General features: G+C 39.0%; 1 protein-coding gene across 4 annotated transcripts; it reads right to left on the bottom strand.

Annotated features, from left to right (window-relative positions):
* Positions 1 to 2,841: 2,841 nt before the first annotated feature.
* Positions 2,842 to 13,562, bottom strand: bend7 (BEN domain containing 7). Of its 4 annotated transcripts, none has more exons than XR_004930625.1 (10): positions 13,171 to 13,562; positions 12,562 to 12,639; positions 9,340 to 9,690; positions 7,616 to 7,735; positions 7,201 to 7,535; positions 6,810 to 6,917; positions 5,644 to 5,761; positions 5,375 to 5,501; positions 3,446 to 3,550; positions 2,842 to 3,049 (listed from the first exon to the last, which is right to left on the bottom strand). XR_004930625.1 is itself a non-coding variant. In XM_036134900.1 (10 exons), exons 1-9 carry the CDS (start codon positions 13,232 to 13,234, stop codon positions 3,492 to 3,494), a joined length of 1,344 nt encoding a protein of 447 aa, XP_035990793.1. In that variant the 5' UTR covers positions 13,235 to 13,561; the 3' UTR covers positions 2,842 to 3,049; positions 3,446 to 3,491. The 4 variants fall into 4 exon arrangements, 3 of the variants coding, with proteins under 3 accessions (XP_035990793.1, XP_035990792.1, XP_035990794.1); XM_036134900.1 differs by having other exon boundaries at positions 5,388 to 5,501; positions 7,616 to 7,732; positions 13,171 to 13,561; XM_036134899.1 differs by having other exon boundaries at positions 5,388 to 5,501; positions 13,171 to 13,560.
* Between the last annotated feature and the right edge of the window lie 1,298 nt (positions 13,563 to 14,860).

Here is a 14,860-nt window from a genome sequence, read left to right as displayed (position 1 = left end):
GATTTGAATTTGTCTAAAAAGGCAGTGCCTTGAAAAATTATTAATATCCTATTATTTTATTCTTTCAGGTTAGTCATTTACTACTGTAGGTATGCTTCAATTATTGGGGGGATTTCATGAGATAGAATTTTTACCAAGTAATGCATAATTGTTAAATTGAAGGAAATAATAAAGGCTTTCCCACTGTCTCGCAAGGGAGAATCTTAGAAGTGTGGAATCCATTTGTATTTATAGAACCACCTTTTGCAACAGTAGAATAACATATGCCAATTCTACTTTGCAAAAAAAAACTTAAGGTCAGTTAGAATGGGTGGTGTCGGTGAAAATTAATGATCAAGTCTTGCCATATCGGCTCTCAGTTGAGGTAGGTCTGGACTTTGGACTTTCATCCAACTCATTTTGTTCTAGGCAGCTATATGTTTAGAGTTGTTCTCTGTGAAGGTGAATTTTCTCCTAGAGCTTTTTCCTGGGTTACTTGCAGTTCATCCCTCCTCTCATCAACTCTGACCACCTTGCATAATTCTGCCAAAGAAAAATAATCACATAGCATTGTGCTGCCAAAAGAATACAAATAAAACATGGTTCAGCATGGGGTGGTGTGTTCAAGGTGTTGATAACAGGTCTCTTGTAAATGAGAACTCATGTCTCAATAATTGAGTCTCAGTTAGACTACACGTATAAAGGTTTAATAACGATAATATTGTGCAGTATTACTTTTCCATAAAACACAGCATCTTGTGTGTAGGCAAACAAACCCTTGGACCCTTCTCAGTAGAGCATCCTTTTCCACGGTTTTGGTCTTAGGAAGTCTCCAGTCCAGAGACTATACAGTAAATGTTGCCAAAGCAACTTAATGAAATAAGGTTTGCTTTTTGAGGTTGATGAACTTTTGTTTTTTCAATCCGTGACTTCCTGTGGCAGATCTGTGTTGAGCTTTATAAATCAGGAAATGGCTACAAGAAACTTTTTTTCAGTTTGCCTGTAGTATCTTTTCAGAGAAAGTTAAAAATCTGTAAAGCTCACTGTTAAAGAACTGCAGCATTTTTTCAGTGGGATACTATTTTACATCAATAGAAATGTATACATTATGATGGATTTATTTTAAGGCTATTTAAAAGCATATGTACTCATATTTAATTGTGAAGGGTGCTGTAAATTGTGTAATTGCATACAATGTAAGTTGATATCATTCAAAATTGAACGACATAACTAAGTTGTTTACTAACTACATCGCCTCACTGCAGGTGAAAGTTTAAATCGATCGTGTCCAGGAAGTGTGTGAGGTCTGCAAGAGATGTAAGTGACCAATTTCCTGACTTGTAGTCCTGGGTGGAGGGAAGGTCAAGATTTACCTTTAGGCCTTTATGATTCAACACCAGTCGCTTAAAGGATTTCATGGATTCAAGGATCTTAATTTGAGATGGTGGGTTTCGACCACGATGACAATGGAGGATTGAACCAGGAGTGAACCTCACACTGTTCAAGAGACTTATTAAAGATTTGAGTGAAGATGAGAGCCAGTTGGTTAGCACAGGATCTCAGGCAGGAGGGGAAACACCATCAGGTCATGGAGCTATCCTGATATTACCTGGCAGAGCCTAGACACTACTGTACCTCTCACAGAGGTCAAAGGGGAGAGAGATGGCTGCTGAAGGCAATGGGAGCTTTACAGCAAATGGAGCTCATTCCTTGGTCTGGCGCAGCTTTCTCAGGTGTGGAGTGTACCATGATTTGTTTTTAATGTGCGAAAAGTGCTGGTCTGCACACAAATGTGACAAAATTGCATGCATGATTTTAGGTTGCATACAGTATTTAAGCATTTCAACCCTCCTGATGGTTCTTTTGGCCTTTTTTGGTGGCGTTCAAGTCCTGATTTAAACATCCCTTTCCCCCTGTAATTTCAACTATTCTGATTACCATAATGAAAGACAAAAAGATAATTTGAGAAAAATGTGTATACTTGTGAGCTGTACATTGCTGCAGCTGGTAGCGCTGATCCCTTGCAACAAGAAGGTCCTGGGTTTGAACCCCGATCTTTGGTCTTTCTGCGTGTTCTCCCCTTGCATATGTGTCCAAAGACATGATTGGTCTCTAAACGGCTCTAAATTGACTGTGCATGGTCGCTTGTCCTGTGTGTTTCTGTGTTGCCCTGTCATCTGTGCAGGGTGTACCCTGCCTCTCGCCCAACGACTGCTGGAGAGTGGCACCAGCCTCCCCGCAACACTGCAAGGATAAGCGGTTATAGATAATGGATGAATGTATTTATTGGCAGATACAGCAATAACCTTCAAATGTACAGTGAAACCTATGTAAAGGAAAAAAAAACAACTTAAGTTCATTACAATATTGAAAAGAGCAGCTTTAATATGCATTACTCAAGGTTAACAGCATTCTGCAATAATAAAATACATAAACAGACCGGGATATATTTTTATTCCTTTAAACAGATCAAGTCCCATTAGTCTATTATTAATTACAAAAAATTACCAAAAATTCATCACTTTTAAATACAATGTTTTCAACACAAGGTGGATGGTGTACTACACATTACACCCACTGAAGTATTGGTCACTTAGAAGGCACAATCCACAATAGAGAATGTCTTGAAACGCCTAAATAAATCCTCCTTTATGCAAACTTTTTCTTTTTAGTGTTTATGCTTTACAGTGCCATCATAAAGACATATGAGAATGCTTTTAATATCTATGGTACCGACCACAAGTTGTTTTTTTATCCTTAAAAATCTCTTCTGCCCAAAGACACACTATACCCGCTCTCGGTGGTTTAGTCTGTGCCCAGATATAAATCTCAGTGGACACGTATGTACAATGCGTAATTTAATGTTAGAAGCAGGTAATTCATTTGGACTTTCTGTTCCCTTTTGGTGTGCAGTTCAAATTGTCGATCACAGATGCAAAGGAAATACAACAAAGTCAGAGAAATAATAGCATAACCAATCTGCTGCAAGGCAATTGTGGCAGCTGATGAAATCAATCAGTCACGTTCAGCAATTTCTGTTCCTCACGTTCAAACCGCTTAAAATCAAAGCCTGTAAAGAAAAGGGGAAAAGAATGTTAATTTACATTATATTACTGAAAAGAAAGCACAGCTAGCAGTTTTAAGTCATTATTAGGACAGCTATGGGTATAATACAGAGGAGAAAAGAGAAAATTAGGCATATTGGGAAGATAATTAGCTGACATTTTAGAAAGCTGCATGAAAATGTCAAATATCATTCGTGGCATAGCATAGCATAGGATAGCATAGCAGGAGACTCCACAATACATGAGCCAATGAAGGCATACTAATTTGTGGGTGTGTTATGTCAATGAATGAGATAAAAGTTAAAGGCATTCTGGGTTGAGAGTGTGTCTGAGCAAACAAATCATGTACATTTATTTAACAATGTTAACACGTATACAGTGGTTGAAATTAGTGACATCACCTGCTGTGATTGTGTGTGTGAAAGCCATGCAGTCATGTGAACAGATTCATGCGAGGTTAGTACTGTTGGATGGTCCATTTGCGCTTTCCTCAGCATCTGCAGCATCTGATGAGACAAAAATGGGAGCTACTGGTAAAGACTATTCCTTGACTTGAATATCGGATTTGGGAACCTGCCATAAATATAATTTTCCTTAAAGCACTGATGAAACAAAAATATTAAATAATCTTCAATATGAATGTGCATTGAGAGTACTATGAAAAAATGTATTTACCCTTACATATTTCAGACGATAACACTAACTTTAAAGCAAAACGCTATCCAAACCAATTTGGCCCTATGTGAGATGTATTTGACCCTTTCTTAAATAAATTCACAGTCTTTTTTTCAGTTGCTGCATTCGTCTCGTGTGTACAGAGCAACATGCTGGATAGGTCCTTTACAGTTTGTGCACCTCATCCTGGGCAGCTTTTCATGGTAGCAACATTGTCCATAAAGTTTGCTTCTCTTTCAGAAGTGCAGTCTGTAATCCACATCAAATGAAGGAATAACATTTTACTACCTAGTCAAACAAGGCTCCTTGGACTATCCTGGTTTAAAAATGGCCTAAGGCTTTGTCTTTCAGCGAACCACAGTAAGTGCCAATTTCAACAAATGAAAAAAACAAGTTCTGAATTTTCCCAGGAGTGGCCAGCACCAGCCTACTAAAGTTACTTTAAAAACACATTAAGGACAAGTCCATGAGGTCATAAAAGAAGCCAGAACACTATTTAAGGCAATGCAGGCTTTGCCTGTCTCAGTTAAGGTAATTGTTAATGATTCAACAATAAGAAAGAAATTGGGCATTAATGGCATTAAAAACAGAAATTCAAGGCAAAAACCACAGCAGACAAAAAAAAAAAAAAAAACATTTTCCAAACACATTGTGATGATCCTCCAAACTTTAGCTGAAAATATTCTTTGGACCGATGAGACAAAAGGAAGGTTTTGGGTCCCATTTGGCATAAAACTAACAACATTTGAGAAAGATAAAATTGAATCGACATTCAAACATCGCAGTTTACTGGATGACTTGGTGTAATTGATGCAGACAGGAACTCTGTTTTTACCAGAAAATCAAGAAAGAGAGCGTCTGACTTTAGGATATTTTTTTAGGATATGCAGAAATACAATGATCCCAACAAGAAGCAAGTTTATCTCTGAATGCCTCAAAATAACCAAACCGAAGCTTTTATAGTTTATTTTTTGTTATAGTTGTTGATGCCCTGCCATGATCACAAACTCTCATGATGTGTTGGAAGTTGTGTAGTGGTTAGCAGTTTGATTTGTGGACTTTTCTGTCCCTCTCAGTCTTCCATATGTTTGGGTCCTTGTCCAGCTGCACTGCATTTCCTGAATTAGTTTCAGATGGTTCCCACGTCACCTATCACCTTCCCATCAGTTTCAATCCAGTCCCTCTGTTGTACCCCCACGCTTCCAGTTCTTCTGAATTTTTCCCTCTGTGTTTTTTCTGCTGCACCGGTATGTTTTTTTAAAACCTTTTTTCATTGAAAACTCCTGTTTGTTAATATTCTACCCGCCTGACTATCTATATTTGGGCCCATAACCTACACAATCTTGACATAAAAATGGGATTCATGCACAAAAACCGTCCAATTTGGCTGAATTAAACAATTCTGTAAAAAACAAACTGAATCAACAAACCTGGACAGCAATGAAAAAAAAACTCAAAAACATGATGGCAATTGCAAACGAATAAATGATAAAATCATCTTTTGCAAACCAAAAGTGTTTTTATTTACTCAGGTTATCTTTGTCTGATACTATCTTTTGTTTTGATCAGAAACCTCCAAGTGTCACAAAAAACTAAATGGGGGTGGGGGGTAAATTTCATGATACTATATTTGAATAAAAAAAGAGATTAAGCACTTAAGCAGAAAACCTCGTTTCAGTCTTCTTCTGGCAAGTTTGATCTGATCTTGAAGGATCTGCACCCAGTCTCGTGGTCCGGGCAGCTTCTCTATTCTGTGTTCAGCGCAGTATTTCTCTGTAAACACTAGACACATATCACACAACAATTTAGGAATTCAATTCAGAAATACTTTATTAATACCAAAGGTAAATTAAAAGTATATTGTCTGTACTGTGGTAAACCCCTAAAACATGGTTTTGGCCCTTTGTATATCGTTGTTCCTCACCTTTAATAGCACCCACGATGTTCTGATCCAAGCCCTTACGGTTATCGTTCAGCCCTCGCTTCCTTTTACCATTTGGCAGCGAGTTAGCCAAAGTAGCATCGTCAAAGAAGGCACACACCTAAAAATACAGCACAAATCTTGGGTAATTAGAATGTTATCACAATAGCTTTTATTCTGTTACATATCATGTTACTCTAATTATGTTATTTCGGGTAATGTACACCAAATCAAAGGGTGTTTTCTTGTATAAATATGATTAATGACCGTACATTTTTATGTTCTGATCATTTATTTGCATGTAAGTAATTGTGTTGGACCTCAGTGAAAAAACAATTCCTTAAACCAATATTTCTAACGTACAGCAAAAATGCAGCGCCCCTCTGAAATAACTTGTCAGTCTCTCTATATATGGCATCCTTACATGTAAAACAAATGTTTTCTAACAATTTTGGAGTAATATAATTGTTTGATATTGATTTTATGACGGGGGAAAATTGCAACTGTTCATCTGTTCATTAAGCTTGACTCACTGGCTGAAATTTGTGCCATTACCTCAACTACTATAGCAGCAGTAAAGGTTTTTGCAGAAAATACTTTTTGTGTATTGGACTAGAAGTTTTTGTAACCAAAACACAATTGTTTTGCTGATTATTTCAATGGTTTGAGTTTGAGTTAATGCATCTTTATGTTGAGGATGAAGAGCAGTGAATGACATAAAGTGCAAGAGATAAAGCAGTGCTACTAATATCTGAGTCAAATGTAATGATGATGCTGGTAACGACCTCTATGAATGTCTCTCAGAAAACAGTGAGACTGAAGCATAAATAGAGAAGAGTCTACAAAAAAATTAGATAAAGTGTTAGCTATTTTCATTACACTGAAAATGAATAGAAAATGGTCATTTAAGTGGTCCCATCAGGTCGATAATGGTATTTTTAATGATTTTCACTTAGTAAAGTTTATTAATTTGCCATGTACATGTTTCAATGTCTAAACACATGTTGTCCACCCCAGAGGAAAACTGCGGTTAGAGTTACAATTAAAAACCAACCAGGATGTTATTTTCACGTTCAAAGATGATTGAAAACACTGTGTTATGTTCTCATAATTCATGAAATGGCTAATATTAAGTTTCTGAATGTTTGTGAGGAACTACAGATGCATACCAGTTTCCGAAAAAGCAGGCTGCCGGAACGTGTATAGTTGACTAAAATTGAGTCCAGCTGGGCCTTTGAGATGAACACATCATAATCCTCCGCGAGACGAACATCCGACTGTGAGAGAGATGGCAACAAAATGTAAATGCATTAATAAATATATCTGTAGCTGAAAATGTCATGGAGATCTTTTAATAGAAAAACATGAGGATGGTATCACTTAAGTAGTTTCATGGCATGCTATACAAGAATATAATATGATGCATTCTCCACTCCTGTAGCTTATAAACAACTTCAAAAACATCTGAGGCTTTAATTTTAGGTTGCATGGAATCAAAGTCAGCAACACGTTTAGAGCAGTAAACACAGAGGAACACATGTTGCTATGTGTGAGTATTACCTCTAACGCCTGATGTCCTCTTAGCTGATTCAGAAGAGGACTGTGTGTGCCAGAGTCTACCGCTGGACCCTTCTGAGGTGGCAGCTCAGAGACATCACAGGAGATCTTAGACGAGTCTAGTTTCTCATGTTCCTCTTTCTTTGCAGCTTCAGTGGGTTTAGCCTTCAGGGGTGAAGCCCCCAGGGAAGATAGCCCAGTTCTTCTAGTGCCGCAGACACTCAGTGGAGCCACCTTATAAATGGGTCTCCTCTTTTGGGACATGCGGCATGGTGCAGAACCCACAGCGATGTGAGGCTGGCATAATGACTTAACATGTTCCCGTCTTTCAAAAGTTCCTAAAACAACAATAACACGTTATGTTTTTTTTTTTTCTTTGTCTTTCTGTCCTGGTCCATTTGTATTCTTATGTTCTGACCTTTCTGGGTCTGCATCAGCCTCCTCATTGCACGCAGCTCATGCAATATTGCCTGCAAGGTTCCCTTACAGTTACACATGCAGCAGGGGATTTCTGACACAGTGGGATGGAGCCCATCTGCTGGAAAATCAAGAGTGCTTTCAGTACATTTGTTATTTTTCACTTGAACACACACACTTTAACACAATTTGCTTCCATGCATCTGTAACTACAAAGAGTTAAGAAAAAGTTAGATTTCTATTGGATCTTGAAGTGTCTGATTATGTTGGACCGTTTACGTTTCTTTTAAATAAAGTTGCATGGCTTTGAAAAAGCTTCATGACTTAAGGTCTCTACTTTTGTGACATTACAACCATAGATTTTGTATTTGATGTGTTTGTCTAACATAAATTGTACATAAAAGTGAGGTGAAGGGTGGACAATACCTATACAGTAGTTTTTACGTGGTGCGAGTGCGCCCCACTTTCTAATACGGCCCTGTGCAACTGCCCATTTGGCGGCATAAGAAATACCACCTCATTGTTTTCAATAGTTTTTCCAAACTAAATAAATGAAAAGTGTGGAATGTGTTTGTATTCAGTTCCCTTTACTCTGATATCCCTTAATGTAATACAATAGACAGTGTGGCAGTCTGTGTGAATGGAACATTGGAACCTGCAGCCTCTCAAGGATGCAAGCACCCTGCTCTATCTACTAGGCCTGTGGTTCTCAATCCTGGTCCCCGGGACCAACTGTCCTACATGTTTTAGATGTGTTTCTTCTCCACCATATCTGAATCAAATGATTGCATTACCTCCGCAGGAGCCACCAAGAGCTGCAGAGCTCTCTTCCTCACCAATTGAAGTCAGGTGTGTGGTGGACAGTGGGTCCTGAGGACCAGGAATGAAAACCCCTGTGCTAGGCTACCACCCACATGCTAGTGTCAACTGGCTGTAATTTAATGTTATTATAGCAACATCTGTTGTTTCAAAATGGTTTGTTATCAGATATTGGTGAACAAACAGCATCAAGAAACACAGCACACAGGTTTTTGAAGAACTCAAGAGCAGGGGTGGATTACAAAGAACAATATCTTAAGCTTTGGACACTTTATGGAGTGGTGGTCAATCCATCATCAAGAAATGGAAAGAGTATGGCTTAAATGCAAACCTGACAAAACATAGGCATCCGCCTAAAACGAGTTAAGAAAGGAAAGCATTATTCAGAGATTAAACAAAACAACGCTAAAGGGTAAACTGAATTTATATGGCACTTTTCCAGTAATCCGGAGCGCTCTAAGTACTTTATACTATAGCCTCATTCACCCAGTGGCACTCCTATTCATACCCCGATAGGTAGGAAACTGGGCACATCGACATGTGACACGAGGGATAATCTGTGAAATTTATGCTGCACTCTGCAAATATGGCCTTTATGGAAAGTAGCAAGAAATAAACCATTGTTGAAAGAAAGGCATAAAAATTGGAGAATTGCCCTCCAGAAACCTTCAGCTGTAATAGCAGCAATGGTTGGTGCTAGTGTTGACTTAGGGTTTCTGAATACAAATGCATGCCACACTTTTCATCCTTTTTCTTTTCACTTCACAATTATGAGCTACTTTCCGTTGTTCTGTCACACCATACCAATAAGCAACATTGAAGTTTGTGGTTTCAATATAAATCGATGTGAAAAAGTGCGAATACCTTTTTTTAAAGCATGACATGTTCAGTGGTTTGGTGCCATACCTTTTGTTTCACTGTTTTGTGCTGAATCCTTTGTACTGTTGACAGTCCTGAGCACTCTGGAGCGTGTACTGTACTGGCCACAGCCTGGACCATTAGAGACTGATGTTGATGCAGACGAGGGTGGAGGCTCTGGGTCTCTGGAACTCCAGCTTTGGAAATGGGGGTCTTCTGACTCAAGAGATAAAACTGGAGGCGTGTGCAAACAGTTCATTAGCCCCTCCTGGTGTTCTTTTGTTGAGCTGCTCTGCTCTGCCCCCAGACGCTGATAGACGCTGCCAGTCTTATCACTCAGGAGCCTCATCATTCCAGTGATTTGCTTCTTGATTTCCATGCTCTCGTCACCCATCCAAACTAAATAAAGAGAATATGGGGATGATTAATGATATCTGCCAGGACCAGGTTACTTACCTAGAAATTTTCCATTTCAAAATTCTGTACTTAATTTAGTAAATTTGGATGAAAATAGAATAATCAGAATCATATTTGGAATCTACAATTCAATGAAATATAGAGCAATATCTACAATATACTGCCACCTATTGGAGAGAAGAGGGATATAAACCTCATATGTGATATTGAAATGGGAGAGGGAGCTGGGCTGAAGTTTTTCTGTTGATGATTGGTCACATACACTGCCTGGCCAAAAAAAAAAAAAAAGTCAACACCTGGATTTTACTAAGCAAAGGTACGAGCCCCCCATTGGAGTATTACTGCATGGGTGATCATGTTTCAGCTAGCTACAAGTTATTTAACACTAACTGATGCAACAAGCTGCTTCTCATTTCTTAAACAACCATGTTGAACGACACGTCTCGTGATCGTGAAAAAAATGTCAGTCTGTTTCAGAAGGGTCAAAATCATTGGCAAGCATCAAGCAGAGAAAACATCTGAGGAGATTGCAGAAACTACCAGAAATGGGTTAAGAACTGTCCAACGCATTATTAAAAACTGGAAGGATAGAGGCCAGGAAAAAAATCCTGAATGATCATGATTAGCAATCACTTAAACGTTTGTTGAAATCAAATCGCAGAAAAACATCAGTAGAACTCTGGGCTATGTTTAATAGTGAAAGTAAGAGCATTTCCCCGTGCACAATGTGAAGGGAACTCAAGGAATTGGGACTGAACAGCTGTGTAGCCTTAAGAAAACCACTAATCAGTGAGGCTAACTGGTGAAAAAGGCTTCAGTTTGCTAGGAAGCATACAGATTGGACTCTGGAGCAACGAAAGAAGGTCATGTGGTCTGATGAGTCCAGATTTACCCTGTTGCAGAGTGATGGGCACATCAGGGTAAGAAGAGAGGCAGGTGAAGAGATGCACCCATCATGCCTAGTGCCTACTGTACAAGCCTGTGGAGGCAGTGCTATGATCTGGGGTTGCTGCGGTTGGTCAGGTCTAGCTTCAGCAACAGTATGAAGCTCAAAGAATGAGGTCAGCTGACTACCTGAAGATACTGAATGACCAGATTATTCCATCAATGGATTTTTTCTTCCCTGATGGCACGGGCATATTCCAAGATGACAATGCCAGGGTTCATCGGGGTCTAATTGTGAAAGAGTGGTTCAGGGAGCATGAAACATGATTTTCACACATGGATTGGCCACCACAGAGTCCACACCTTAACCCCGTTAAGAATCTTTGGGATGTGCTGGAGAAGGCTTTGCGCAGAGGGAAGACTCTCCAGCTTCAATGCAAGATCTTGGTGAAACATTAATGCAACACTGGGTGGAAATAAATTTTGTGACATTGCAGAAGCCTATGGAAACAATGCCACAGCGAATGGGTGCCATAATCAGTGTGTGGCCTTTTTTTTTGGCCAGGTGGTGTATTTGGAGAATGCTGCAGTCAACCTAATGTTTGGAGATTACACTGTTGGAAGAATTTAGTTTGATTCTTTGTCACTCCCAAAATTAGGAGTAAATACTTATCTGTACCACAGACATGCTGGAGAAAATGTGGAGCCTTAAATGTTGACCAGCCTCATGTTTTTTTTTGGCTTTGCCTCAACATTAGAAAATTTTGGGAAGATGTTCACCTTTCTATTGTCAGAATTCTGGGCTATGATAGATCCAAGTCATGTATGCTTCTGTATTTTGAATACAAGAAATAAGTAATTGTGCCAAAACAAAACGGATATTTACTGAAAAAGTTTTTGGCAGCTTGTAAAGAAGTAATCAGAAGAAAATTGAATAAGTCAGATTCACCAACACAAGACCACTGGCTGAAGATAGTGAACAAAATATATTTGATAGAACTGTTGACTCCTAAGTTAAGGACTCATGAAGACAAGTGCCGAACAAAGTGGGAGAAGCTGATTAACTACTCATCAATGACAGGCAAAGGAATACTGTACTCATAAACTATAAACAATTTTGAGATGCATGGCAATCCAACATGTTTGTTTTTGTTCTTTGTAGATATTTTTTCCATCTATTTCTCTGAGAGACATTTGTTATTCTATCCAAAATAAAGAAAAAGTATTTTTTTATTCTGTGCTTTTCCAGAATCTGTTTTTCCATAAATAACCAGGTTATTTATGGTCCCTTCAGCTCAAAATATTCTCCCAGTAGGGTTTTTATCTTCTTTTTCCCCCCACAAATCATGAAACGGTAAGATACTAAGGTGAGGGTCTATTCACCTTTTTTTTCTTGACTGAGAAAATTCTCCGCTGGATTGTCCAAGGTTGAATACAGAACCTTTAAAAGGTAAATTTTGATCAGCGACACCTTTATTGGCCAAACTCTATTTCAATTCCTTGTTTGGTATTTTAACTGAAATCAGTTATAGAACCTTGAGTCCAATTTTACTCAGCAGTAATAGGATGCTAAAAATAGAGCTGCACCAATCAGGCCTTTCCTGAGGAATACCAATTTCTCGTTTTCTTTTAAGTCTGAAGCGTAGCCTTTAATAAAAATGGGAAAACGGTGATTGAGGAAAAACAGGCCTGATCTCTGACTGGTTGTTTGGTGCATGGCATACAGTGAATTAAACGTGGTGGAACAGCCCGTTCCTTTATTTTTGAATGGCTGTGTTTATCAGTAACTGAAATGCTGGAAGCAGTCCCCATTTTCAGATTTTATCTTTTACATGATTGAATCTGAACCAAAGTCTGGAGACTTATTGTCCACTTATTTTTCATACTTAAATGATATAATCAAATTTCCTACTTTTGCAGGCTTTTTAATTATTACATTATGTCAAGAGCCCTCAGAATGACCCAAACCTTGAGGCACAGCAGAGTCCTTACTTTGACCATTGACATCTCTGCAGCTAGAATTTGTCCCATATGAAGAGTCCGAACCTATAGACATGACAAAAAAGAGAATGTTGGTATAAAAAGCCAGTTATTGGGGGGGAAATGCAAGGAAAAAAAATACATAATAGTAGTTTAATTAATACAATAAAGCTCTGCAGATTGATGGGATCTGAGGAGCAGAACACTCCCCCCTCCCATCCCATGCAGGAACCACCACCTGTGGGAAGCATAAAGTAGTTCTCCATTGAGATGTTCTGGAGCTTACATCTTCAACAAAAAGTGAACGGTTTAAGCTGCTTTTTACAAAATTCTCCTGTGCAACAGATAATCATATTTTGTAGGTATTTGATGTAAAATTCTTTAAACCACAGTGACGGTAAGGTGTTTTTTTTTTTTAACTAGTTTTCCTTAAATCTCAATTGATTAGATATTAACGCTCGGGTGCGTGTGGAAACCGAGCGACAGACGCCGCATTGTCGTCGTGGCCATCGCTTTTGTCTGCGGATGGTCTCTGCTGGCACTCGGCGCCAGACGAGCAGCCAGACACGCCGCACAGGAGCGCGTCTCGCAGCCTACCTTCATCCGTGACCAGTTTGAAGCTCTGCGACTTTCTTCTCCTCTTCCTTTCTCCAAACTCCATCTTCAAGAAAATGATTCAGAAACTCGAGCGGTGGGGGAAAAAAATCGCTCGCCAGAACGCCGAATCAGCGACTCCAGCCTATAGGACGCACTCAGCGTAAAATCACTGTCCGTCTGCTTTATTAATCAATTATTTTTCCTCCTCTGGCTGCGCTTCGGATCTTGACATCGGATGATTCTCGCCGTTTTCGACTCAAATTCACCCGAAAAACGCTATTGTCGAAAGTGATCTCCTTTCCCAGCATGACGCTGCCCTTTTCCTTTCGCCATGTAAATACATTAATGACTTTAATATTAAAAATTCGTCACATATCCCTTTGCGCCACCTGATGGTATGTTTCATTTAAGGTCGAGAAACACGTTCCCCATTTATAGTGTGGTGACTGCAGACTGGGATTTAAACAACAGACAGCTATAACAACAACAACTTTGGTATTATTTGATGATGATGATGATAATAATAATAATAATAATAATAATAATAATAATAATAATAATAATAATAATAATAATAATAATAATAATAATAATAATAATAATAACTAAATTGGGTAGTGCATAAACTGAGGAGTTGAACAATAAATAAAGTGTGTATTACATCTTTCTGTGCACCTGAGTTCACTTTTAAAACGTGTTTTTTTTTACTCAAATTGTATCATGTCCAATCTAATAGGATAACAACAAGCTGACAATAAATTGAAAATCTAATAGAAAGCAGCCCCTACAGAAAGAATGCATCCCAACACCAATGTTAGGATGCCATTTTTGGACTTCAGCTCAGCCTTCCAGACATGCTGGCCCCGAAGCTCTAGAACCTGGGGTAATCTACACAGTTCTGCTCCTGGATCAGTTACTTCCTCACCAACAGGCCCCAGGTGGTGAGGATCTGCCCTGCTTATCCTCAACACTGGCACGCCGCAAGGCTGTGTCCTCAGCCCTGTTCTCTTCACCCTCTTCACCCACGGCTGCTCTGCTATCCATCCCACAAACATCCCATAGTGGATGCAAGTACCCGGTTCGATCCCCAGTGCTGGTACTCTGGGTCCCTGAGCAAGACCCTTGACCCCAGATTGCTCCCCAGGCGCCGCACATGGCAGCCCACTGCTCCCCAAGGATGATGGGTTAAAAGCAGAGAACAAATTTTGTTTGCAATGTATGTTTCAATGACAATAAAGATGATATTACTATTACTAACATGGTTGTGAAGTTTGAAGACAGCACCACTCATATCCGACAATGACAAGACCCGCTACAGCGAGGAGATCAACAATCTGACACCGTGGTGCTCCAGGAACAACCTGTGACTACTTTCCAGGACGAGATGTCTTTGTGTACAAACGAAACTTAAATGCAAAGAAAAGATTGAATCCAGCTGTAAGTATGTCATTACAATCAAACAATGGAGATAAGTACTTTTATAAGATCAATTTACCAGTTTTTTTCAAATTGTAAATAGTAAATAATTCATAATATTGTAATTATTCCGTGCTAAAATTGTCGATTACATTTTAATTGTATTCTCCTTCTCGATAAACAAATATAAACATTTCAGATCTATGGTCACTGTTCATAGTATCAAGCATTTATGGTAAAGCCCTGATGATTTGGGGGCCCCAAGCAGTGACTC

Source organism: Fundulus heteroclitus, unplaced genomic scaffold, assembly GCF_011125445.2.
Source record: "Fundulus heteroclitus isolate FHET01 unplaced genomic scaffold, MU-UCD_Fhet_4.1 scaffold_93, whole genome shotgun sequence".
NCBI lineage: Eukaryota > Metazoa > Chordata > Actinopteri > Cyprinodontiformes > Fundulidae > Fundulus > Fundulus heteroclitus.
This window is presented reverse-complemented; position numbering and strand designations above follow the sequence as displayed.